This window comes from Haemorhous mexicanus, chromosome 16 (assembly GCF_027477595.1).
Source record: "Haemorhous mexicanus isolate bHaeMex1 chromosome 16, bHaeMex1.pri, whole genome shotgun sequence".
In the NCBI taxonomy this organism is placed as follows: Eukaryota; Metazoa; Chordata; class Aves; order Passeriformes; family Fringillidae; genus Haemorhous; species Haemorhous mexicanus.
Genome location: NC_082356.1, coordinates 14,411,760 through 14,437,005, shown reverse-complemented (window position 1 = coordinate 14,437,005; position 25,246 = coordinate 14,411,760). Strand labels below are relative to the sequence as shown.

Sequence of the window (25,246 nt, the reverse complement as noted above, 5' to 3'; positions counted from 1 at the left end):
TTTTTTACTGACATTGATGGTTCTGTGGGGTTTTTAAGTGTTTGTATTTTGTTTTTTTCTTTTACTTGAGGGGGAATTGAAGTATTGAAAGGATTAACACCTGACCTGCTGGTACCTTGTGGTGGAAGTTGTGGTTGGGATATGTTAGGATTGGTTTTATGGTTGGTTTTGATGGTGTTTTCGTTTTTAATGTTAGTTGTAGTGTAATTTTCTTGGGTTGCAAGTTGTAGGAGCTTTTAGTTTTAATTGTGTTGGGGGTAAGGGGACATGATGGTAAGATTTTAATGTGTGTGGCTAGCTTTGTTCTGGTTGGGGTTTTGTAGCCTCTTCTGTTTTCCTGTTTGGCAGTTGTTCGGGTTTGGTTTGGTCAGAATGGGGGCAATGGGGGGGGGGGGGGGGGCCTGGGGAGGGGGGAAGGGGCTCAGCCCACGGCAGGGCTGCTTGGTTTGGTTTGGTTTGGTTTGGTTTGGTTTGGTTTGGTTTGGTTTGGTTGGGTTTGGTTGAGATGGGGGCCAGGGCCAGGGCCTGCTCCTTCTTTGTTGACTGGGAAAGAAAGACGAGGTTCCTGGGTTTTTAGTCCTTAAAATATGGGTTTCACAGGGATGTATTCAGTATCTTAGTGGTTTAACAGATTGTCAGTTACACAAAAAGTTTTGTATTACTTTTTAAAATTCTTCTCATATCAAACTATGACAGACATTCAATCAATAAAAAACACTTCTCAAAGCATTGACTTGGCCCATTTAACTTCACAAACTCCAAGCCAGTTCAATTTAATGTTAATCAAAATTTGCAGGAGCACAGAAACAGAAGAAGAAGACACAGAAAGAGAGAAAGACAAAAAAGATACAGAGAAGCACACACACACAGGTACCAACTCCTGGATTCCAGCCATGTTCAGATTGAAATTCCAAGAGGATGTGGGGCCAAGATGTGTGCTTGCCTTGTGGTCAGCCTTCAATACCCCTTGGGCTTCCTGGGCCCTTCCCCCAGGTGGGACTTGGGCTCATTTGGTCCCTCAGGAGCTGGGCTGGGGCACCAGAGGTGGCTGTGGAGCATTGCCTGTGCTGTGCCAGGGACTGGCAGACACTGCTGGGCTGGGATGGAGGCTCTGGGGGGATTGGGGTTCCAGGGCAGGGCAGGGCTGAACCTGCCCCTTCCTCTCCCTGACACATGAAATGTTTTGAACCAACAATCTCCTCCAGTCTGTCACAACAGGCAATGTTGGAAGGGGAATCCCAATTCTGGCCATGGCCACCTGGCTGAGAAGGACAGTTCTTTTTCATAGGAAGGAAAAACAGGGAGCCACAGTGTTTCAGTAGCAGATGAGAAGACACATTCAATGTGCCAAGGTCAGCTGGACCAGTCAGGCAGCCCCCAGGATGCCAGCCCAGCCAGACCTGTCCTGTGTTCTCCTGGTTCCATTGGGCCCTGCAGTGTCACAATGGTCTCTGTGGTTCCACAGGCCCCACAATGTCACAAAGGGCCCTTGGTCCCATGGAGCCTCCCCAGTGTCACTCTGGTGCCCTTGGTTCCATGAGGTCCCCTGGTATCACAATGGATCTCTGGTTCCATGGTGCCACACAATGTCAGAATGCTCTTCTTGGCTCCCTGGGACCTCACTGTGTCACCATGGTCACATTGGTTCCATGTGGCCCTGCAGTGTCACAACATCCTCTCGATTTCCTGAGGCCCCGAAGGCTCACAAGGGTCTCCATGATTCATGGAGCCCCACAGTGTCACAATGGCCCCTTGGTTCCATGAGGCTGTGAAGTCCCTTAATGATGTCTCCATGGTTCCATGAAGCCTTGCAATGTCACAATGGACCTTTGGCTCCATGGGGTCTTGCAGTGCCACAACGGCCCCCTTGGTCCCATAACACCCCAAAGTGTCATAATGGTCTCCACAGTTCCATGAGGCGCCGTGGTGTCACAATGGACCCTTGGTTTGATGGGGCCTCTCTGTGTCACAATGATCCCTACATTCCATGGAGCCACACAGTGTCAGTACAGCTCCCTTGGTTCCATGAGGCTCAGAAATGTCACAGTGCTCTCCATGATTCCATGAGGCCCCACAGTGTCACAATGGTCCCTTGGTCCCACAGGGCCCCACAGTGTCACAATGGTCCCTTGGTCTCACAGGGCCCCACAGTGTCACAATGCTCCCTTGGTTCCATGGCCCTGTGCTGCTGCATTCCCCCCTCCCCTTCTCAGCCCGCCCTGCCAGCTGAGAAATGCTCCTTGGGCCTCGGCCTTGGCCAGCAGCCCCTGGGCTCAGCTCCTCTGCAGCTCATCACAAACACTGTCTGCTCCAGGCACTGCTGCTGCCCAACCAGCTCCTGCTTTCTCTAGGAGCAGCCCTGGGAACTGGTTTTGTTCCCTCCGTGGCACAACATCCCTGTTCTCACAGTGCCAAAGAAAGCTGCTGATGCCTAGTGTGGCCAGGATGAGCCATTGCTGGGACTGAAGCCCCTCTGGTGGGGCCCTGCAAACAGCGCTCCAAAAGGAGCCCTTGGAGCTCTCCTGGGCCAGCGACTCCCTCTGAGTGGGGCCTCTCCCAGCCGGGAACTCTCCCGTTTGCTGCACTCGGGGATCCTGAACAATGACAGAGCCTGGGCTGATCCCCTCACTGCTCCAGGCTCAACCCTTGGCCTGCTGGGGAGATGCCAAGGCATCCACAGGGAGCATTCCCTGCCCTGAGGGGAATTTCTCCCAGGTGCCTTGCACTGACTCTTTGTGTCTGTGTGCACACAGGAGTGCCTGTGCTGGGGAAATGTGGCAGAAATGCTGCTCTCTGAGGGGTTTGAGTGCCTTGCATAGCTGAGTCAGTCAGGCCTCTAAGAATTGTTCAGTCATGAGGCATGAGCTTTATTAAATGCTTCGGAGAGTTGTTCTTTTGCTAAGTTGTTAAGCTTAATATAAGTTATAGGCTAAGTTGAATATTCATATAAGAGTTATTCCTCTGTTAAATCATTAAGTCATAGGTTATAAGTTAGGTTAAATAATGTTAAGTGCTGTTCTTTTGCTAAATTGTGAAGTGGAAGGTGTCAGTAAAGGTTAAGGCGTAGGTTAAGTCCTCTTAAATTTATGTGCTGTTAACTGTTTATGCCGTATTCCTTTGATCCTTGCCCTCACTGTCCTTGTATCACACACAGACACACGGACAGTTCTCTCTTCATTTCTGGTTTGACTGCCTGGATTTTTTCTGGTTTTATTGTTGCTTTGTTTCCTTGGTGTACCTGAAGTGTCCAGTCAGGAGCAGAGTGACTCTTGCCAAAGAACTTTGTCCTGCTGTCTGTTAATGTTAAATCTGGTTTTTGCTGATCCCTTGCTGGGGATTTTTTCTGCGCTCTCAAGCCCTCCTTCATGACAGGGTGAACGAGCCTGGCCCAGGCTTTGGCCCTGGGGGACCCGGGGATGCTGCTGGGGGGTCCCTGTCCCCCTGTCCCACCCCCTGGGGCCCTGGCCCCCTGTCCCCATGTCAGGCTCTGGGGTCGATCTCATGGAACATCCTCTGGGGGAGGCTGCGGCACCGGGGCCAGGGGGACCCAGGGGGACAGGGGACCCCGCTGTGCACGAGCAGAGTTGGACTGCTCTGGGGGGAACTGTGAGGGGGGGCTGGGGCAGAGTGACCTCCCCAGTGACCTCACACAGCCATCTGTGATGTCACACAGCCTCCCTGGTATGTCACACAGCCCCTGTGATGTCACACAGCCATTACTGTGATGTCACACAGACCTCTCTGTGATGTCACACACAAAGCTCTGTGATGTCACACAGCCTTCTTCTCTTGTCACACACTCCCTGTGATGTCACATAGCCACTGTGATGTCACAGAGCCAAATCTATGATGTCACCCTGTGATGTCATACAGCAGTGCTGTAATGTCACAGAAGACTGTGATTTCACAAAGTCACCCTGTGATATCACAGTCTCTTCTGTGATGTCACAGCTTGCTCTATGATGTTACACAACCACCTGGTGATGTCACAACCACTCTCTGATGCCACAGTGCCACACTCTATGACAGCAGAGTCTGCTCTATGGTCTCACACCCTACTTTGTGACATCACAGCCAGCCGTGTGATGTCACAAAACCCTCAAGAACTCAGTTACATTGAAACCCTGAAGTTTCCTGTACTTTGAGGAGATCCCTGTCAGGGACGCAACTAAGAAAGTGTCCCTAGAGCAGAACACTGGAGGCAGTGATGACAGGTGGGGACAAGCAAGGCAAAGGTGTCTCTGGTGCTGAGTACACCTGGATGTGTTTCTGTGTTTCGGGAATGCAAAGAGCCAAGGCCTGAGCCCCAGCCCCTGGCAAGGCAGATCCTGTCCCTCCCTCAGTGCTCAGGGCTCTTCCCGGGATGGGCACTGGCATGTGGGGATGGGCAATGCCCAGGACAGGACCATGGGGCGGCCCCTGCCAGGCTGCTGAGCAGGGACAAGGAGGCAATGAGGCCCCAGGCCTGCAAGGGTCACTTGTCCCCTCGTGGCCTCAGGCCCAGGGCCAGCAGCCATGGCCAAAGTGCTGCCCAAGTTGGCTCTGTCAGGGCCTGGCAGCTGCTGCCCATCCCTGTGCCCTGTGCAGCCCAGGCTGTCCTACGGTGTCCCTGCCCTGGCCTCTGTCCCTGCAGGCTGTGCTCATCCCCCGGCTGCCCCACCTGGCTGGCCCCTTCCTCTGCTGACAGCTCTGCCTCCTGCCTGCCTCTGCCTGCCCACACAAAGCCTTGGGCTGCTCCAGGCTCCTTCTGGGGGACGTGTTGCACCACAGCCCTGCCCTGGCAGGGAAATTCCTTTCTCTTTGCTCCCAGTCTGGGCTTCCCCAGCTGCCCTTGTTATTAATTTTTTCTTTCTCTGCCTGTTCTCTACCATGTCAAAAAGACCCATCATCTCTGAAACCACCCTTCAATCCCTTCCAGGCTCTCCTCTGCTGTCCTCAGTTTCCACCCCACTGAGCCCAGAGCTCCTGTGTCCCTGTATAGTGGTCCTCTGCTGAAGGCCAAGAGCACCTGGACAAGAGGGACAGCTCTTTTCTACAGGAAGGAAACCACAGAATCCCAGGGTTTTGAAGGCAGATGAGAACCAGTCACCAGAGGCCAAGGCAAGCCAGACCTGTCTGTCCTTGCAGCTTTTGTCTGAAAGCAGCCCTTGGATATGTGGGGAGTTTTGGGGGTGGAATTTCATTTCAGCCATGGGTTCCTGGAGTGGAATGACAGTTCTCCATGGGAAGGAAAGGGTGGAGCCCCAGTGTTTCAATGGCTGATTAGAGGCAGCCCAAAGGAGGCCAAGGCCACCCAGACTGGTTGTCAGGGAGGAATCCTTGGATAGACAGAATTTGGGAGGCCAAACCCCCACTTTTGTCTTTGGGCATCTCAATGAGAAGGACAGTTCTTTTCCATAGGAAGGAAAGTACGGAATCCCAGTGTTTCACAGGCAGATGAGAGCTGGCCCTCAGGAAGCCAAGGGAACCTGGACAGCCCTGGCAGCTTTGGTCTGGGAGCTATCCTTGGATATAAGGAATTAAGGAGGCTGATTCTCCATTTCAGCCATGGATGCCTGGACTTGAAAGACAGTTTTTTCCATGGGAAGAAAAGCACAGGCCTGCAGTGTTTTGAAAGCAGATGAGAGGTGGTGCACAGGAGGCCAAGGCCAGCAGAGAGTGGATTGTGTGAGGTCACAGATTGGGCTATGACATCACAGAGTTTGTTGTGTGAGGTCATGAAGCAGCTACAGCATCACAGAGGGGACTCTGTGCCATACCAGAGTAGGCTGTGACATCATGGCATGGATGAATGATATCACAGAGTAGGTTGTGAGATCAAAGTATGTGCTGTGACATTACAGAGTGGCAGTATGACATCATAGAGAGGGGTTTGTGACATCACTGAGGAGATTGTGACATCACAGAGCTGGTTGTGATGTCATAGAGTAAGGTATGAGGACACAGAGCAGATTCTGCCATCGTAGAGGGTGGTTCTGTGACATCAGAAAGTGGGTTGTGTAGTCACTGGGTGGCTATGTAACATCATAGAGCAAACTGTGGCATCACAGTACAGACTGTGAAATCAAAGGGTGACTTTATGACATCAGAGAGTCTACTGTGACATCAAAGAGCAGCTGTATCACATCACAGGGTGACATCTGAGAGTTGGCTGTGTGTCGTCACAGGGGCTGTGTGACATCACAGGGGCTGTATGAGGTCACTGGGGAGGTCACTCTGCCCCAGCCCCCCTCACATTTCCCCCCAGAGCAGTCCAACCCTGCTCATGCACAGCAGGGTCCCCTGTGCCCCCAGGTCCCCCCGCCCCTGGCGCCGCAGCCTCCCCCAGAGGATGTTCCATGAGATCGACCCCAGAGCCTGACACAGGGACAGGGGGCTGGGGGGCGGGACAGGGGGACAGGGACCCGCCAGCAGCGTCCCTGTGTCCGCCAGGGCCAGAGCCTGGGCCAGGGCTCCTTCACCCTGTTCCAAAAAAGGGCTTGAGAGCACAGAAAAAATCCCCAGCAAGGGATCAGCAAAATCAGATTTACCATTAGGGGCCAGCAGGACAAAGTTCCTTAGCAAGAGTCACTGTGCTCCAGACTGGACACTTCAGGCACAGCAGGGAAACAAAGCAACAACAAAACCAAAAAAAAAACCAGGCAATCAAACCAGAAATGAACTATGAACTGTCGCTGTGTGTGTGACACAAGGACAGTGAGGGCAAGAATAAAAGGAATAAAGAGATAAAAGCTTAACAGAGATTAAACTTAACAGGACTTTGGTTATACCTTAAGCTTAACTGATTAATTAAATGACATAATTTAGCCAAAAACGGCAGCTGACTGTATTGAACTGAACTTATAACCTATGACTTTGCAATTTAACAGAGATATAACAAATAACAACATTTAACTTACCTACTAACTTCCATTAAAAGTAACAACATAGCAAAAGAACAACTCTCAGAAGCATTTAACATAGCTCATGCCTCATGACTGAACATTTCTTACAGGCCTGACTGACTCAGCTATGCAAGGCACTCAAACCCCTCAGAGAGCAGCATTTCTGCCACATTTCCCCAGCACAGGCACTCCTGTGTGCACACAGACACAAAGAGTCAGTGCAAGGCACCTGGGAGAAATTCCCCTCAGGGCAGGAAATGCTCCCTGTGGATCCTTTGGCATCTCCCCAGCAGGCCAAGGGTTGAGCCTGGAGCAGTGGGGGGATCGGCCCAGGCTCTGTCATTGTTCAGGATCCCCGAGTGCAGCAAACGGGAGAGTTCCCGGCTGGGAGAGGCCCCACTCAGAGGGAGTCGCTGGCCCAGGAGAGCTCCAAGGGCTCCTTTTGGAGCGCTGTTTGCAGGGCCCCACCAGAGGGGCTGCAGTCCCAGCAATGGCTCATCCTGGCCACACTTGGCATCAGCAGCTTTCTTTGGCACTGTGAGAACAGGGATGTTGTGCCACGGAGGGAACAAAACCAGTTCCCAGGGCTGCTCCTAGAGAAAGCAGGAGCTGGTTGGGCAGCAGCAGTGCCTGGAGCAGACAGTGTTTGTGATGAGCTGCAGAGGAGCTGAGCCCAGGGGCTGCTGGCCAAGGCCGAGGCCCAAGGAGCATTTCTCAGCTGGCAGGGCGGGCTGAGAAGGGGAGGGGGGAATGCAGCAGCACAGGGCCATGGAACCAAGGGAGCATTGTGACACTGTGGGGCCCTGTGAGACCAAGGGACCATTGTGACACTGTGGGGCCCTGTGGGACCAAGGGACCATTGTGACACTGTGGGGCCCTGTGAGACCAAGGGACCATTGTGACACTGTGGGGCCTCATGGAATCATGGAGAGCACTGTGACATTGCTGGGCTCATGGAACCAAGGGAGCTGTACTGACGCTGTGGGGCTTCATGGAATGTAGGGATCATTGTGACACAGAGAGGCCCCATCAAACCAAGGGTCCATCGTGACACCACGGCGCCTCATGGAACTGTGTAGACCATTATGACACTTTGGGGTGCCATGGGAACAACGGGGCCATTGTGACACCACGATGCCTCATGGAACTGTGGAGACACTTTGGGGTGCCATGGGACCAAGGGGCCATTGTGACACTGCAAGGCTTCATGGAACCATGGAGACACCATTAGGAGACTTCACAGCCTCGTGGAACCAAGGGACCATTGTGACACTGTGGGGCTCCATGGAATCGTGGAAACCCTTGTGAACCTTCGGGGCCTCGGGAAACCAAGAGGAAGTTCTGACATTGTAAGGCACTATAGAACCAAGGATCCATTGTGATAGCAGGGGATCTCATGGAACCAAGGGCACCAGAGTGACACTGGGGGGGCTCCATGGGACCAAGAGCCCTTTGTGACATTGTGGGGCCTGTGGAACCACAGAGACCATTGTGACACTGCAGGGCCCAATGGAACCAGGAGAACACAGGACAGGTCTGGCTGGGCTGGCATCCTGGGGACTGCCTGACTGGTCCAGCTGACCTTGGCACATTGAGGGTCTCTTCTCATCTGCTACTGAAACACTGTGGCTCCCTGTTTTCCTTCCTATGGAAAAGAACTGTCCTTCTCAGCCAGGTGGCCATGGCCAGAATTGTGAGTTCCACTTCCAACATTGCCTGTTGTGAGAGACTGGAAGAGCTTCTTGGCTGGAAGCATTTCATGTGTCAGGGGAGGAAGGGGTAGGTTCAGCCTTGCCCTGCCCTGGAACCCCAGCCCTGCCCTGCCCTGGAACCCCAATCCCCCCAGAGCCTCCATCCCAGCCCAGCAGTGTCTGCCAGTCCCTGGCACAGCACAGGCAATGCTCCACAGCCACCTCTGGAGCCCCCAGCCCAGCTCCTGAGGGACCAAATGAGCCCAAGACCCACCTGGGGGAAAGGCCCAAGAAGCCCAAGGGGTGTTTAAGGCTGATCACAAGGCAAGCACACATCTTGACCCTGCATCCTCTTGGAATTTCTATCTGAACACTGCTGGAATCCAGGAGTTTGTACCTGTGTGTGTGTGCTTCTCTGTATCTTTCTTGTCTTTCTTTCTGTGTCTTCCTCTTCTGTTTCTGTGCTCCTGCAAATTTTGATTAACATTAAATTGAACTGGCTTGGAGTTTGTGAAGTTAAATGGGCCAAGTCAATGCTTTGAGAAGTGTTTTTTGTTGATTGAATGTCTGTTGTAGTTTGACATGAGAAGAATTTTAAAAAGTAATACAAAACTTTTTGTGTAACTGACAATCTGTTAAACCACCGAGATACTGAACATGCCTCTGTGAAACACAAATGTTAAAGACGAAAAAACCCAGGAACCTCTTCTTTTATTTCCAGTCAACAAAGAAGCAGCAGGCCCCAGCCCCCATCCCAACCACACTGAACCAAACCAGACCAAACCAAACCAAACCAAACCAAACCAAACCAAACCAAATCAAGCAGCCCTTAGGAGGGCTGAGCCCCTTCCCCCCTCCCCAGCCCCCCACCCCTTTGCCCCCATTCTAACCAAACCAAACCCCAACAACTCCCAAACAGGAAAACAAAAGAGGCTACAGAACCCCAACCAGAACAAAGCCAACCACAGCTATTAAAATCTTACCATCAAGTCCCCTCCCCCCAGCACAACTAAAACAAAAAACCCCTACAACCTACAAGCCATACAAAAAAAACCCATACAAATAAAATTAAACCAAAAACCCCCCAAAACAACCATAAAACCAATCCTAACACAATCCAAACACAACTTCCACCACAAGGTTCTGGCAGGTCAGGTGTTAACCTTTTCAATACCTCAATGCTCCCTCAAATAAAAGAGAAACAAGCTACAAGCATATTAAAAAACAAACATATAACCATCAAAGTCAGTAAAGAAGAAATTAATTCCCAAATAAAAAAGAAGAAAAAAAATCTTAATCTTAAAATTAAAATCCTTTTATAAAGTCTAAATAAAAAAATTTCATTATAACACATAAAACTTTAAAAAAATTCAAATTAATATGAAACAAAAACCTCCATGATTAAATAAACAAATGTTAAACAACCTCTAATTTCATAAAGAGTTTAAACAGTGGGGTAAAAAAAAGCAATCCAGTACTCACATAAAAGGTCTCTGTTCCAAGAGTAAAAACTAATTTTAAAAGTAAATAATAAAAACTTTTACTTTTAACTCATCTTTAAAACAATACCCCATTAGTCAACATGGCCCATCAACAAGCTGTAAAAAAGCTTGTAGCAATAGAAACAACTTCACAATAACAAAGTTCCCCAGAAAACTGTTATCCATGACAAAATAATAAACAACAAAAAACCTATTTTTTCCTCTTGTAAAAAAATCTCCATAGCCTTAACAAGAAAAATTTCTTTCCCAAAGTAATTTAAAAAGAGACTGTTCTAGATATAGTAAAGTAACCAGAAACTTTTAGTTCTATTTCTTTATATTATCAGTAAAAAAGAAAAAATTGTGAAGAAAAAAGTGTTTGGAACAGTTTATTTTAATTCCTACAACCTTATCTTCTTTAAGTTACTTTTATTAAAATTTTCTTTATACTCTTTTAAAATTTAAGCCTTTTTTACTCTACTCCTAATCCAATCTCACAACAAAATAAATACATAAATAATTAACCAATACTAAACCCCACCACACTCACCAAGACATTGATTAAGAAATCTCAAGAGTCGAAAAATCTTAAATTAACAAATCAAAACCACTACAATGTCCTAACAAACCTTTTCCCAAAGTTTTTCTGATTTTCTAAAGTTCCCAGTAAAGGCTGTTTTGTTGTTTTGAGCTCCTGAGAATCTCTTGTTGGCATTTCTCCAATGAGTCCAACTCAGAGTACACAAACAATTGTAATTCCTTTGAAATGTCTCCTTGAGAGAGTTGTTTGGGGGATGGGGGTCAGGGCTTGTCTGTCCTGCTTGGCCCAGCCCAGGCAGGGCTTTCCCAGCCCCATTCCACACTCCATTTCCCAGCTGGAGCCCCTGGTGCCTCTGAGTTGTGCTGCCCCAGCCCCAGGGACGCTCTCCTTGGCTGCCCATTCCCCCACGGGCTCTGGGCAGGGATGGCCTCAGTGGGGGCTGCTGACATCCTCAGCAACTTGGAGGCTGCTGCTGCATTTCACTGCTGCAGAGGCTTGTTCAGCCTTCAGCTCTTCAGTGCAGGAATTCAGTGTCCCAGGGCTCATTAACATTCAGAACACCTTAACAAGCCAAGCCTCTGGGGATTTAAATTTGATTTTAGTTTTCAAATCCTTTGTGGTTAATTACACAGATCTCAGAAGCCAATTTAAAATACACTATATTTAAAAAGACAGGGAGAAAAGATTATTTTTACATCCTGTTTCATTTTTTTTTCCTGTTAACACATTGATATGTGCAATCAACAATTGACACTGAATCCAAGTACCTCCTCATGCAGTTTGAACAGATATGAAAATCAAGACCCTTCATGGCTGACAATCAATCAGACTCTGTCCCTACCCCCACCCCACCATTTCCCCCATCCAAGCCCTGGCACTCAGTGCAGCCTTGTGCAAATCTGAGCTCCCTCCAGCCCAGGCTGCACCTGCAGCTTTCAGCTCCTTGGCTCCAACTCCCACCTGCTCTCCTTGGAGAAGGAGCTGCCTGAGACACAGAGGGATGTTCATTTCTTGTCAGCCAACGAAGCCAAGGGAAGGAACAGCTCCATCAAATGCAAAAGTCATTCCTCTGCTGGATATTACATCCACTTTCCTGAGCAGACAGTCTCAGAGCAATGGAAAACACCTTCTGTGCCCAGCACAGATCCCAAGGTCCCCCCAAACCCTCCCTGCTCCGATCCTGCCCAGATTTGCTCTTTGCACACACAAGTCACACGCTGAAGTCATGAGCTCCCTCCATGCCCAGAAGGAGAAAGAGAGAGAAAAGGGATGAAGAGCTCTCATGTGCAGAGCCAAGGTCCAAGTGCCCCTGCAGTGGGAACCACAACTCCTCAGGTTTGTGTCCCTTTGGGGTCAGGGACTGGTGACACTCAGAGGCACAGAAAGTTTCTCTTCATGGCCAACAGACCAGGGTTGAACAGGACACAATTTAATAACAACCACTCTCTTCCCTGAGCTATGTGCAATGTCCCAGCAGCACCTGATGAATCCACCATCCACAAGTGATTTGCATACTGAAGTTGGTTTTAGACAAATGTGGTTCTGTGATAGATATAAACACAATTAACTTCTTGTATCAGGATGCTTGTTCTGGAGTGCGGGCAAAACAATTTGAACAATTCCTGATTTGCAAAGCTGTCAGTGGTGGATGGAGAAGGGAGGTCAGGCTGCTCTTGATGTTGAGGAAATGCTGAAACCAGCCTGACTCATTTCTACTCCCCATGCCCTGGCTGATCTCCCCTCTTTCCCTCCCACCCACTGGCTTTTGTCTCCCACCAGTCCCCCCGGTGAAGAGCCTGGCTCTGTGTTCTCCATCACCTCCTTGGTGGCACTGCCTGGCTGGGATGAGGAGCTCCTCAGCCTTCCCTGCTCCGGGCTGCACAAGCCCAGCTCCCTCAGCCTCTGCTCACAGCCCAAGGGCTCCAGCCCCACCTTGGAGGCCCTTCCCAGACCCTGCTCCAGCTGCCAGACATCTTTCCTGCCCTGGGGAACCCAAACCAGGCCACAGTGACCTGGATAATCCATGTCCTCGATGCCCTGGTCACACAGCCCTGGCCCCTTGTCCCCATGTCAGTCTCTGGGGTGGATCCTGTTGAACATCCTCTGGTGGAAGCTGTGGCTTCAGGTGGTCTGGGGGGATACCAGGGAACAGGGACCCCACTGGGCATGAACAGCATTGGACTTGTTGGGAGAAACTGTGAGGGGGAGCTGGGGTGGAGTGACCAACCCAGTGACCTCACACAGCCCTGCTGGGATGTCACAGCCGGCTCTGTGAGGTCATAGTCTGCTCTGTGATGTCAGTCCTCTGCCATGTGATGTCACAGGTCGCTCTGTGATGTTGCATATGTGGTCTGTGATGTCATTGCTGCCAATGACCTCACATAACCCACTCTCTGATGTCATAGCCCACCCTGTGACCTCATGTTACCAGATGACAAATTGCCTACAGCAGGTGAGCTCACACCTGGAGCTTGTTCTCCAAACCCCAGTCCTATGGAAAGCACACAATGCCCATTGTGTGAGAAGGGGAACTGGAAGTTCACCAGCCTCAGTGTCCTGCCAGCTCAGCCAGGCCCACTGGAACATTGGGATCCATGACCACCAGGGACCACCAGAGAGAGACCCAGGACAGAAGAACGCATGGGTAAAGGGGAGGTAGAGTTTGTTAATGATTTTGGGGAAATGATTATCACATGTGTGTTTAGTTCAGGACAACCAATGAATATGTGTGCAAAATAGAGAAAATAAATAGAAACTTTCCTGTACTCAGCATGCAGGGCTTTGGAAGGAGCTGTCCCCTGTGCATCCTGCTGAATAAAGAATGCTGCTTCTTCATACTACACTGGGATTGAGGAGTTTTCTGCTTTACTGAATTTTTGGTAACACTCCCACTGCCAAAGAAAGCTCTGTCTCCTGCTGTTCACAAACAGAGAAGGGCTGGTGGCAGATGTGGGGCTCAGAGGCTGCCTGGGGCACAGTGACCATAAACTAATCAAGTTTTCAATGTTCTGTGAAAGAAGGAGGGGCAGCAACCAAACTTCTGGAATTAGGAAGGGCAGACTTTGGTCTTTTTAGGATGCTGATGTGGGGAGTACTGAATCAGGTACTGATTTTTTTAAGGGAAACAACCCTTAAAAACAACGGGGTCCAGGAAGAATGGACACACTTCAAGAAAGTAATGTTAAGGGGGAAGGAGCAGCCTGTCCCAGTGTGGCAAAAGATGAGCTGGTGAGGAAAATGACTGTCCTGGCTGCCTATGGATCTTTTGTGGAAACTCAAGGAGGAAAAGGACCAGAAACTCAGGAAGTGTTTAAGGATGTTGTTAAGTTATTCAGAAAGAAAAGTTGAGAGGTGAAGGCTTAACTAGAGCTTAACCTGGCAGCTTCTGGAAGAAAAAAATATAGGAAAAGGAGGGAGGAGGAGAGCTTCTACTCTTGATTGGATTCAGTGGGGAATATAGTAACTAAAGTCTTTTCCTTAATTCTAAGCTACCAAGCCTCGTTTGTCTCAATTTTCAATATTAGGACAGGCTGTCCTCAGGACAAGTGTTCTCCTGAGCTGGTAGATGGGCACAGGGAGCAGAAAAGGCCCCTGGAATCCAGGAGGAAGCAGTTGCTGACCTGCTGAGCCACTCAGATGCTCACAGGTGTATGGGATCAGATGGGATCCATCCCAGAGGGATGAGGGAGCTGGTGGATGAGGTCCCCAAGCTGCTCTCCATCATTTACCATCAGTCCTGGCTCACCAGGGAGGTCCCAGAGGACTGGAGGTGCCAGTGTGAGCCCATCCCCAAGAAGGGCTGGAAGGAGGATCTAGGGAACTCCAGGCCTGTCAGCCTGACCTGGGTGCCTGGCAAGGTTCTGGAACAGATCACCTTGAGTGCCATCCCAGGGATCCCACAGGATGGCCAAGGGATCAGAGCCAGCCAGCGTGGATTTAGGGGTGGCAGGTCCTGCCTGACCATCCTGGTCTCCTTTTATGACCAGGTGACCTGCCTGTGGATGTTGTGTACCTGGACTTCAGCAAAGCCTTTGACACTGTCTCTGACAGCATTCCCTGGAAAAGCTGCAGCCCATGGCTTGGGCGGGTTCCCTCCTCACTGGGAGAATTAAGAACTGGCTGAGGCTGGGCCCAGAGAGTGGTGGGGATGGTGCTGCACCCAGCTTGTGTCCAGGCACTGGTGCTGTCCCCCAGGGATCTGTGTTGGGCCCAGTCCTGTTTAACATCTTCACTGATGATCTGGCTGAGGGGATCCAGTCCACCATTCACAAATTTGCAGATGACACCAGGCTGGGTGTGAGTGTGGATGTGCTGGAGGGCAGGAAAAGAAGACACAGCCTTAAGCTGCACCAGGGGAGGTTTGGGCTGGACAACAGGAGGAAGTTCTTCACTGAAAGGGTGAGTGGGCTTTGGAATGGGCTGGCCAGGAGGGAGGTGGCAGAGTCACTGTCCCTCTCCAGTGGCACTTAGTGTCAAGGTCTGGGTGACAAGGTAGTATTGGGGCATTGGTTGGACTTGATGATCTGAAAGATTTTTTTTCAGCCTATTTGATTCTGTCATTCTCTGATGATTGGGACACTCTGGGGCCATTGTGACACTGTGGGGTTTTGTGTAACTAAGGGAATCATGGTGACGCTGTGTATCCCCATAGAACCAGGGGTGCATTGTGGTGCTGCGGGGCCAAATGGAGCCAGGGAGTGCACCGTGACACTCTGGGTCCTTGTGGAACTACAGAGGCCACTGTGACACTGCAGGGCCTTGTGTAACCAAGGGGTTTCACCATTTTGACACTCGAAACCAAGGAGACCATTGGGAGACTCCAGGGCCCAGTGGAACCAAGTAATCTTTGTGACACTGCAGGGCCTCGTGGAACCAAGGGGACATTGTGACACTGCAGGATCCTGTGTAACCAAGGGGCCACTGTGACACTATGGGGCCTCAAAGAATGTGGAAGAACGTTGTGACACTGTGTGGCCTTGTGGAAACAAGGAGTCCATTGTGACACTGAGGGGACTTGTGGAACCACAGAGAGCATGGTGACAGTGTGGGACCTCATGTGACCATGGGGCCATTGTGACACCCTGGGGGACCATGGAACCAAGGGGCCACTGTGAAACTGCAGCACCAAAGAGAACATTGTGCCACTGTGAAGCCCATGGAACCAAGGAGACCATTGTGGCTCTGCATGGACACATGGAACCAAGAAGACCAGGGTGACAGTGCAGGGCCTGGTGTGACCAAGAGGCCATTGTGACACTGAGGGGCCCCATGGAACCAAGGACATCTTTGCAGATGACACAGGCTGGGTGTGAGTTTTGATCTGCTGGAGAGTAGGAGGCCTCTGCACAGGGACCTGGAAAGGCTGGATCAAGGGGATGAATCCAAAAAGGTGAAGTTTAACAAGTCCAAGGGCCAGGCCCTGCAATTTGGCCCCAGTGCCACAGGCTGGGGACAGAGTGGCTGGACAGCAGCCAGGCAGAAAGGGACCTGCAGGGGCTGATGGACAGCAGGCCACACATGAGCCAGCAGTGTGCCCAGGTGGCCAAGAAGGCCAATGGCTCCTGGCTTGGATCAGGAATGGTGTGGCCAGGAGGAACAGAGCTGCTGTGCCAGCACTAACCTGCCCTCAGCTCTGCACACAGACGTTGCTGCTGCAGCTCCAGAGAAGGCAACAAAAGGGCATCTCTGCAAGAATCCTTGCTGGGAGATCCTTTAGTTCCTTTATAGCCACCAAGAGTGCAGCCCCTTATTGACACAGTCTGTGGCCACAGGGAAGGTGGAGAGAAACAAAATGAGAAATGGCACAAACAATGACATTTCTTTCTGGACAAGATTTAAAATGTCAAACAATGGAAAAGAACCTCCAAAATGAAACCAACAAGAAGTATCAAAGATGACTTTTATTACAAGTGACTTGCAGACACTGGCCAGCAGTTTAATGTCCCGGAAAGTGTCCAGTCATCAGTCTCCACACTGCAGCCTTGAGCTCCTGGTTCCTCAGGCTGTAGATGAGGGGGTTCAGGGTTGGAGGCACCACCGAGTACAGAACTGACAGTGACAGATCCAGGGATGGGGAAGACATGGAGGGGGGCTTCAGGTAGGCAAGCATGACAGTGCTGAGGAACAGGGAGACCACGGCCAGGTGAGGGAGGCAGGTGGAAAAGGCTTTGTGCCGTCCCTGCTCAGAGGGGATCCTCAGCACGGTCCTGAAGATCTGCACATAGGAGAAAACAATGAACAAAAAACAACCGAGTCCTAAACAGACACTCACTGTGATGAGCCCAAGTTCCCGGAGAGAGGATTTGGAGCAGGAGAGCTTGAGGATCTGGGGGATTTCACAGAAGAACTGGCCCAGGGCATTGCCATGGCACAGGGGCAGGGAAAATGTATTGGCTGTGTGCAGCAGTGAATAGAGAAAGGCACTGGCCCAGGCAGCTGCTGCCATGTGGGCACAAGCTCTGCTGCCCAGGAGGGTCCCGTAGTGCAGGGGTTTGCAGATGGACACGTAGCGGTCATAGCACATGATGGTCAGCAAATAAAACTCTGCTGTGATGAAGAACAGGAAAAAAAAGACCTGTGCAGCACAGCCTGTGTAGGAGATGGTCCTGGTGTCCCAGAGGGAATTGTGCATGGCTTTGGGGACAGTGGTGCAGATGCAGCCCAGGTCAGCGAGGGCCAGGTTGAGCAGGAAGAAGAACATGGGCGTGTGCAGGTGGTGGCCGCAGGCTACGGCGCTGATGATGAGGCCGTTGCCCAGGAGGGCAGCCAGGGAGATGGCCAGCAAGAGGCAGAAGTGCAGGAGCTGCAGCTGCCGCGTGTCTGCCAACGCCAGCAGGAGGAAGTGGCTGATGGAGCTGCTGTTGGACATTTGCTGGGGCTGGTTATTGGGACCTGTTGATGGAGAAAAGGACAGTGAGGAATTGGCGGAGTTACCTGAAACCAAAATAAAAACCAATTCCCATACACCCTGCTCTGTAACACACATGAACGTGCTTCTGTGTTTAAGAGTTCTGAGGTTTTCTTTATAATATTGCCCCATGTTGCTCCTGCTGTTTTTGGATAGGAGAAACCCTGAGCATTTCTGCTTCCCTCTGGTAGAACAGAGTGAGTTCCCTGACGCAAGGGGGTGAGTGAAGACTGGGGGCAGATGGTCTGTCACTTGATTCAGTTTGGAGTTTCTCTGGGCTTTCACTTTTCCAAATGGAGGATGTTCACACTGCAAAGTTTTTTCTTACAAACCACCCAGGTACTGCTGAAAGCAGATGTAACCCCTACAGCCCAGCTCCTCATTTGTAGTTAAGGACTCACATTGCTCATTTCACCAACCCAGCAGCATTTTTACTGTCATAACACCTCTGCCTTTCCCTATCAATCTAATAATTCAGAGATGCTCTAGGACAGGTTTGCATCCTGGATTGAAGCTCCCAGCTTGGACTGAAATCTCAGGGAGACTTCCAAGTGCCCTTATGATGGCATTGGATTGAGGGAGATGCAGCTCCTTCCCTGGCTGCACTGACAGCATTGCCCAGAGCCAGGCACTGGGGACAGCATCACCCTGAGCCAGCTGTGCCCCCTGCCAGAGCCCCCAGGGCTGGGCAGCTGCTCCCAGCCCTGTGCCCTGCAGAGGGAACTGGGCCCGGGGCTGCAGAGCTGCCCCATGGCTCTGCTGCAGCTCTGCCTGCACAGGAGGGGCTGCACACCTTGGAGCCCCGGCCCTGAGGGCAGAGGCTTGGCTGGGGGCACAGGAGGGAGGGGGCTTGTTCAGAGGGAGGGGCTGCACTGCAGGGGATCCTGTGGACATCTCTAAACTCTCCCTGCCACAGCATTTCTGGGTTTTGTTTCTTGTCATTTCCTGATCTTCTCTCTGCTTCCTGGAGATTTTCCTCCTGCAGGTGTTTCCCTGTGCCTGATCTCTCCGTGCCAGCACTCACAGACCCCAAATCTCTGTGCACTCTCCTTGGCCCTACAGAACCCTGCCTGTTTGCAGGGCACTGGCTGGGGGCAGGTTCTGTTTGCAGCTTGGAGAAAGGACAGCTCAGACTGAGCACGATGGGTCCAGCAAAGGTGATGCTGCTGCTGTCCAAAGGCAGAGTGGCTGAAAACACATTAGGGATCTCCTGTGAACCTATGGATCACTTAAAGTAACAGTTCAGATCTCTCAGGCTGTTGTCAAAATTCATCATTATTACTTCCTAACGAACCTTTCATATTTATTCCTTCTCCCTGCAATTCCATAACATTATGAAACTGAATATAAAGCCTTACGAAATTTCCTCTTTTTTATCAAAATCCTTCTCATGGAGATATTCTATGACTGACCAGAACCCCTCACCATGTCAGAGCTTCATGAGCATTTCACATCCCCTGCACCAGAAATACCCAGAGTTGCACTCACCGAGTCTGTAGGCATTGGGATGTTCCAGCTTTAGGAGATCACTGCAGGAGCTGCAGCTGCATTGTCCTGCAGCCAGAGGTTCCTGTGCCAAGGGCTGGCAGTGATTGTGGCCCAGGCACTTCTCAGCACCTTCCCAGCCCTGACTGATTGAAGCTCTCTGTGCCTCTGTGCTGTGCCCAGGGTGGCTGCAGGCAGTGCCCCAGCCCTGCTGGGCTGTGCACAGGAGCTGCTCATCAAGAGAAATGTGCTTTTGAAGCTCTTCTTGGTTACCAGGATCACCCTCTGTGCCAGGAGCCCAGCCCAGCTCAGCAGCTGCACAGACACAGCACAAAGACTTTAATGACCCTCTGGGGCTTTGTGCTCAGGCCCTGCACATCAGTCCCTGAGAGGCAGCTGAAGAAACCTCTCAAGAACTCCAAGTCAGAAACCAACTCCAAAGTTTCTTGGACTTTTAATGGGTCCCACTGAGGGACACAACTGAGAAAGTGTCCCCAGGCCCCAGGCAGAGCAGAGAACTGGAGGCAGTGATGACAGGTGGGGACAAAGAGAAGCCAAGTCTTGGTGCCCTGAGCCACAGCAGGGTCTGTGCCACCAAGGGCTGGGAGGAGACACCTTGTCCTGAGGCACTGGGGCCTCCTGGCACAGCCCCAGCCAGGCTGGGCACTGTCAGCCCCTTGGCCTGCCCTCAGCATCCCCCCCTAGCCCACATCCCAGTGGCCTCAAGGATCTGCTGGAAGGAGTCCCTGGGGAGCCTTGCTCAGCAATGGCCCTGGGGGCTCCTCAATGCTCCCAGGGACTGCAGGTTTTTCAAAGGACTTTGGGTTTGGCTTTTGCTTGAGGTCTCTGAGAGATTTCTGCAATCATGGCCTCCAATTACCTGCTGTAATTAGTCCCTGGAGAGGCTTTGTCAGTAACAACACTCATTGGGGCTCATTAATGCTTCAAGGTACTTCAGTTATTTGAAGGTACTTGGTGTTTCCCGTTTGATACAGACTTTGTGAGAGGTTTGTGCAATCATGGCCCCAATTATCTGCCTTAACAAGTCCCTTGGAGACCTTTGTACTGACACTCAGTGGGGCTCATTAATGCTTTGAGATAGTCAAGGTTTTTTAGGATACTTTGGATTTTTATTTCCACACTGAATATGTGGAGGCCATCCTGGCCTGCAGTTCTTTCTTCCAAGAAGTCCATGAGAAGCCTGTGTTGGGGATGGACCTCAGTGGGACCCATTCATGCCTTGAGACACTTTGGGTGTTTTCTTCTGACTTGAACTCCTGGAAAGGTTTGTGCAATCTCTTCTCAGGCCCTGAGGTTCAAGGGCTCAGCTCCAAATGCACCACGGCACTCAGTAGGATCAAACAAGTCCTGACAAACCATGACTCTGCCTTGATTTCCCTCTGCTCTTATGCAATTCATCAGGAACATCTCCTTTAGAGTTATGGAGAAATATTTTAACGAATTAAGAAATATGTATTCCTCTCTTAAAGGGTGTCTTTTACTGCTCTTCCTCTTATACAAGAGGTGATTGCAGCATTCTGTGATTGATATTGATCCAGGGTCTCTCCTAAGGAGGTCTGGCCAGGTCAGTGAAGTTGTACCTTGGAGCTCACCCAGTGTAGACAGCCTTGCCCCACATTCCCCAACCCCATGTGAGAAATGATTCTTACTTTCAAAAATTCAAATGCTTCATTAGACCTTATCAAAATACAACAGGAGACTGAATTAAGAAAAGAACAGAGCACAGGGAGCAAAGGAATCAGTCACCATGTTCTTATCTACAATATGGATGTTCAGTCTTTTATACCTCTAGCCCCTCCCAAAGGCTTGTCAATCAGCTCCTTCTTCTCTGTCCAGTGGTGGAGATCCCTTTCTTACACCTTGATTGGAGGTCAGGTGCTGCCTTAGTAACAAGCCAACCCTGCCAAATGCCCCCACTACTGAGGCCATCCCGTGAGAACAATGCAAGGGGGAGGGAAAGGATAACTCTACATCTACAGAACTTCTCTTAACATCTATTTAATATTCACCCCTTAATTGTGAGAGTCAACCATAGGATTACTCACCTATAACAAACCCCCCTTTTCTTTTTCTATAAGTATTTAGTTCAAACAATTAAGTAAAAAATTTTCTCTCTCTCTTGAATGAGTCATACCAGCATTTGTTGATGTGGGCAAGGACAGTGGGAATAGGAGAAAAAAAATCTCAGGTTTTCCTTGGACACACTTATTTGGAATGGACAAAAGGGCATCACAGAGGTCCAGTATGGCTTTGACTCCCACCTACCGTGCCTATGTGGCTGCTACCCATAGTCAGTGTATCTTAGGGGTGAGCACAGAGCCCAACTCGGTCCTGCCCTCCAGTCCCTGTTGAATTAAAAGACAACTGAGGAATGTCAGAGGTCTGGTCTGGCCTTTTGTCCCTACCTTACCATGCCTACGGGGTTGCTACCCACAGCAGGGCTATGGAGCCTTCATGGTAGCAAACAAAGGGACCAACCTGGTCTTGTCCACCTTCCATTGTCTTATTTTCTTGAAGAAGCTTTCCCATTACCTTTTACAGTCCCTTGTGTACTTCCCCTCAACAGGTGCTGGTAATTCTCACCCATGAAAACAGAAGACAGTTCTCGAGCTGGTTGATGGAAGCTTAACTCTACTTTTTGGGCATCTTGGTGTTTTTCTGGTTGTCTTTCAGTCTCTGCTTGAGAGTCAATCTCGTTTCACCCAGCTTGGATGTTATAGTCCACTCTTTGGGTTCTTCTACTGGGCCTTTGGCTCTGTTGCCATGAGTCCATCCCCGCTCTGCAGTTAGCACGGCCGATTCGGTGGTGAGCAGTACCTGAAAGGGACCTTCCCACTGAGGAGCTAGAGGCTGATCTCTCCATGGCTTGATCGTCACCCAATTCTGGGGATTATAATGGATTCTGAAATCCAGGGTGGTCATTAGAGGAATTGCCCCTTTATGTCTTAGCCCTTCTAAGGTTTGTGCTATAGACATAACTTATTTCTTGGCATTGGCTTCCCCTTCCTCAGAGGTGGCAACCCTCTGGGGTGAGGTCAGGATGGGCAACCCAAACATCATTTCATAGGGTGACACCCCCAGATCTGACTGGGGTTGGGTTCTAATTCTTAATAAGGAGAAAGGGAGACATTTTATCCATGACATTGGAGTTTCAATCATTAGCTTAACTAGAGCTCTTTTATTCGTTCTCTCAACATGACCGGAACTCTGTGGATGCATGGAGTGTGTAATTCCCATTTTACTCTGAAGGCCTGAACAACTTTCTGCAATATCTTAGATGTGATACCTTTTCCCCGGTCTGAATCAATCCTGTTTGCCATCCCATATCAGGGAATGATTGATTCTAGACGGGTTTTACTCACAATGTTAGCATTGGCTTTCACAGTGGGTACCACCTCTACCCAATGAGTCATGTGATCTACTGTCATTGGCAAAACTTTTACTGTTGTACATGGGGAAGCTTGATAAAGTCTGTTTGGATGTTTTGGATGGGCCATAAGGCTAGCTCTCCTCCTCTTCTGGGTGTTTTCTTCATGATTTTCATATATACTTGTTGACATTTCACACACTGTTCAGTTACTTGCTTAGCTCTTCTGAAAATTCCTTTGCATTCCCAATCCCTTGGAAATGGATCACTTAGAGCTTGAGTACCCCACGGTGCTGTTTCATGCATGCCTTCTAGCATTTTCCTGGCAAAGGGTTTATTCAACGTTTGCCTCCTATCTGCCAATCTCCACTTCCCTTTGTTATCTTTCTTGGCTCCTATTTTAAGGAGTTCTTCCTCTTCTGTCCCACTGAATACGCGGACTTTTTGCATTTCTCTCATGGGGGTTAATACTATTGTTTGTTTTTCTGTCTCTGATTCAGTTGCATTTTTAACCTCTAAATCCGCGAAGTTATTCTCTCATGCCTCTTTAGCAGCCCTCTTTTTATGTCTTTTAACATACACCACTGCTACTTCCTCTGGTAATTTTAAGGTTTCTAACTCTTCTAAAAGAAATTTTTAGTGAATCAGTCCCTTTCCCTTTGAATTGAATAGCCCCCTCTCTTCTCAAATTTTTCCAGAGGTATGCACTACTATAAAAGCGTCTTTTCAGTCTGTATATATTGTTCCCCTTTTATGTGCTAATATTTCCAGAGCTCTTTTTAGGGCTTAGAACTCAAACGCCAGGCTGACCAGTTGGAAGGTAATTTTCTCTTTTCTGTGGCTACCAACCCTTCATCCACTACAGCGTATCTCGATACCCTGTGCCCCTTTATTACCTGTGAAGATCCATTGATGTACAATTGTTTCCCACCTTGGAGTGGTTGATCTGTTAGGTCCTGTCTTACTTTAGTTTGATAGTCTATAACCTCTAGGCAATTTTGTATTAGTTCCTCATCTGGTTCTCCATACAAAAACTGGGCAGGGTTGAGTTGGTTACTCACGATAAGTTCTAAACCATTTTCTCTTAAGATGTCTTCGTACTTTAGCACTTGGGAATCACTGAGCCATTTCTCAGCCTTTTGGCTTAGGATATTTCTGAGTGAGGGCTGTATACTTTCAATTTACCCCCAAAGGTTAATTTTTTGCTTTCCTCTACAAGTACGGCAGTTGCTGCCACTGTCTGAATGCAGGTTGGCCACCCCTGGCTGACAGGGTGTAGCAGTTTTGATAAATTGTCCACTGATTTCCTGGATCCTCCACAGTTCTGGGCTAACACTCCATGTGCTACCCCTTTTTCTTTATCTACAAACATAAAAAGCTTTATCTAAGGCAGGAAGACTTCATGCCAGTGCACTGACTAGTTTTTGCTTTAAAGCTTCAAAATTTTGTTTGTTGTCTTTTTCCCACCTAATGTCTTCCTTCACTAACTTTTCATACAAGAACCTGATGGCCTGCATGTATCCTTCAATCCATAGCCTACAATATCCCAAGAGGCCTAAAAGCCTCCTGACTTCCCTCTTAGTTTTTGGCCGTGGGAGTGAGACTATCCCCATATTGCTCTCAGGGTTCAGGTTCAGCCACCAGCTCCCTTGACCAATCACATCTCCTAGGTATTTTACTTCGCATTCTATAAATTGGAGTTTCTTTTTAGATGCCCAAAGTCCTTGGTCCCACAGAAAATTTAGCAACACTATGGTGGATTCCCAAACTTCTTTTTCTTCCTGTCCTGAGAGAAGCAAAATATTTACATATTGGATGAGCTTTATCTCAGATTTCATGGAGAAGAGTTGTAGTCCTTCTCCTAGGGCTTGACCAAAGAAATTTGGGGATTCGGAAAACCCTTGGGGTAATCCAGTCCTCCGAAGCTGTTGCTTCCTCCCAGAATCAGGGTTCTCCCATTCAAAGGCAAATATATCCCACTTTTCTCTGCCAGTGGGCACACCTAAAAAGCATCTTTTAGGTCTATCACACTGAACCACTGGGATGTTTCTTGTGGGAGCTCAGCAAATCACTCCTGATGTCCAGAGCTACCGAGAGAACCCTTGGGGGGCTCGGGAGTCCTGGAATGTTGCCAAAAGCACTTGGTGGCTTGATTTTGATCCATCTAGAGATGTGCCACCGATGTATGAGGAAATGGAACCTGCGAGAATCACTCGGGTGTAAGTGGTGAAGGGAAGATATCATTATAGGGTGAATTACAAATTTTGGGGTTTCGGTACAGGGGGGTTGTAGAGACAAGATGGAGGAATCAGGGTGTGCCACCAGGCTTTTCCTTCTTCTTCCTGTCTTCCATCTTCTGGGGTGGTGTTGGCACTTGTGGATTGGTCTGGGGTGAGGGTGTACTTGGTGACGAAGATGATAGGTATTGGGGACAAAAGGTAAATATGATATACGTAGTTTTTGTTATAAAAGATGCGGCTGCCTTGGGGGTGGGCAGAGTGCCTTTAGCTGCCGTGCTGGTCAGATCCTTCAGGCAGAGAAAGGACTTTATAGATAAGAGATAATAAACAACTCTGAAGACCGAAAAAACCTAGCGTCCAGTCTCATCCTTTGAAGCCCAGCGTGCAAGAACCATCCTGAGCATGTGTGGGGGCAGAGACAGACAACCGACCCCAGAGTTTCTCAGTAGCATATAGGGATTAGGCACAACTGGGTATGGATTCACTGTTCTTTGTTCACTTCTCTCAAATCTTGGACAAGCCTGCAAGTCCCATCTGACTTCTTTACTGGTAATATGGGTGTATTATGGGGGGACATACATGGTTCTAAGGTCCTGTCCTCAAGTAGGTCCTGGATCACCGGCCGTAGT

At 49.6% G+C, this 25,246-nt stretch overlaps 1 protein-coding gene across 1 annotated transcript; it reads right to left on the bottom strand.

Annotated features, from left to right (window-relative positions):
• Nucleotides 1-15,069: 15,069 nt before the first annotated feature.
• Nucleotides 15,070-17,480, bottom strand: LOC132334992 (olfactory receptor 14A16-like). The gene is made up of 2 exons (XM_059861113.1): nucleotides 16,548-17,480; nucleotides 15,070-15,120 (listed from the first exon to the last, which is right to left on the bottom strand). The coding sequence occupies exons 1-2, from the start codon at nucleotides 17,463-17,465 to the stop codon at nucleotides 15,070-15,072; spliced, it is 969 nt and encodes a 322-aa protein (XP_059717096.1). The 5' UTR covers nucleotides 17,466-17,480.
• Nucleotides 17,481-25,246: the final 7,766 nt, after the last annotated feature.

Coding starts and splice junctions, on each gene's coding strand:
- LOC132334992 (XM_059861113.1), bottom strand. CDS start 17,465: ATGTCCAACAGCAGCTCCATCAGCCACTTCCTCCTGCTGGCGTTGGCA. Junction 15,121..16,547: donor GGAGACTGATGACTGGACAC/TTTCCGGGACAT, acceptor AAAATCTTTCAG/ATCATCAAGTCCAACCAATG.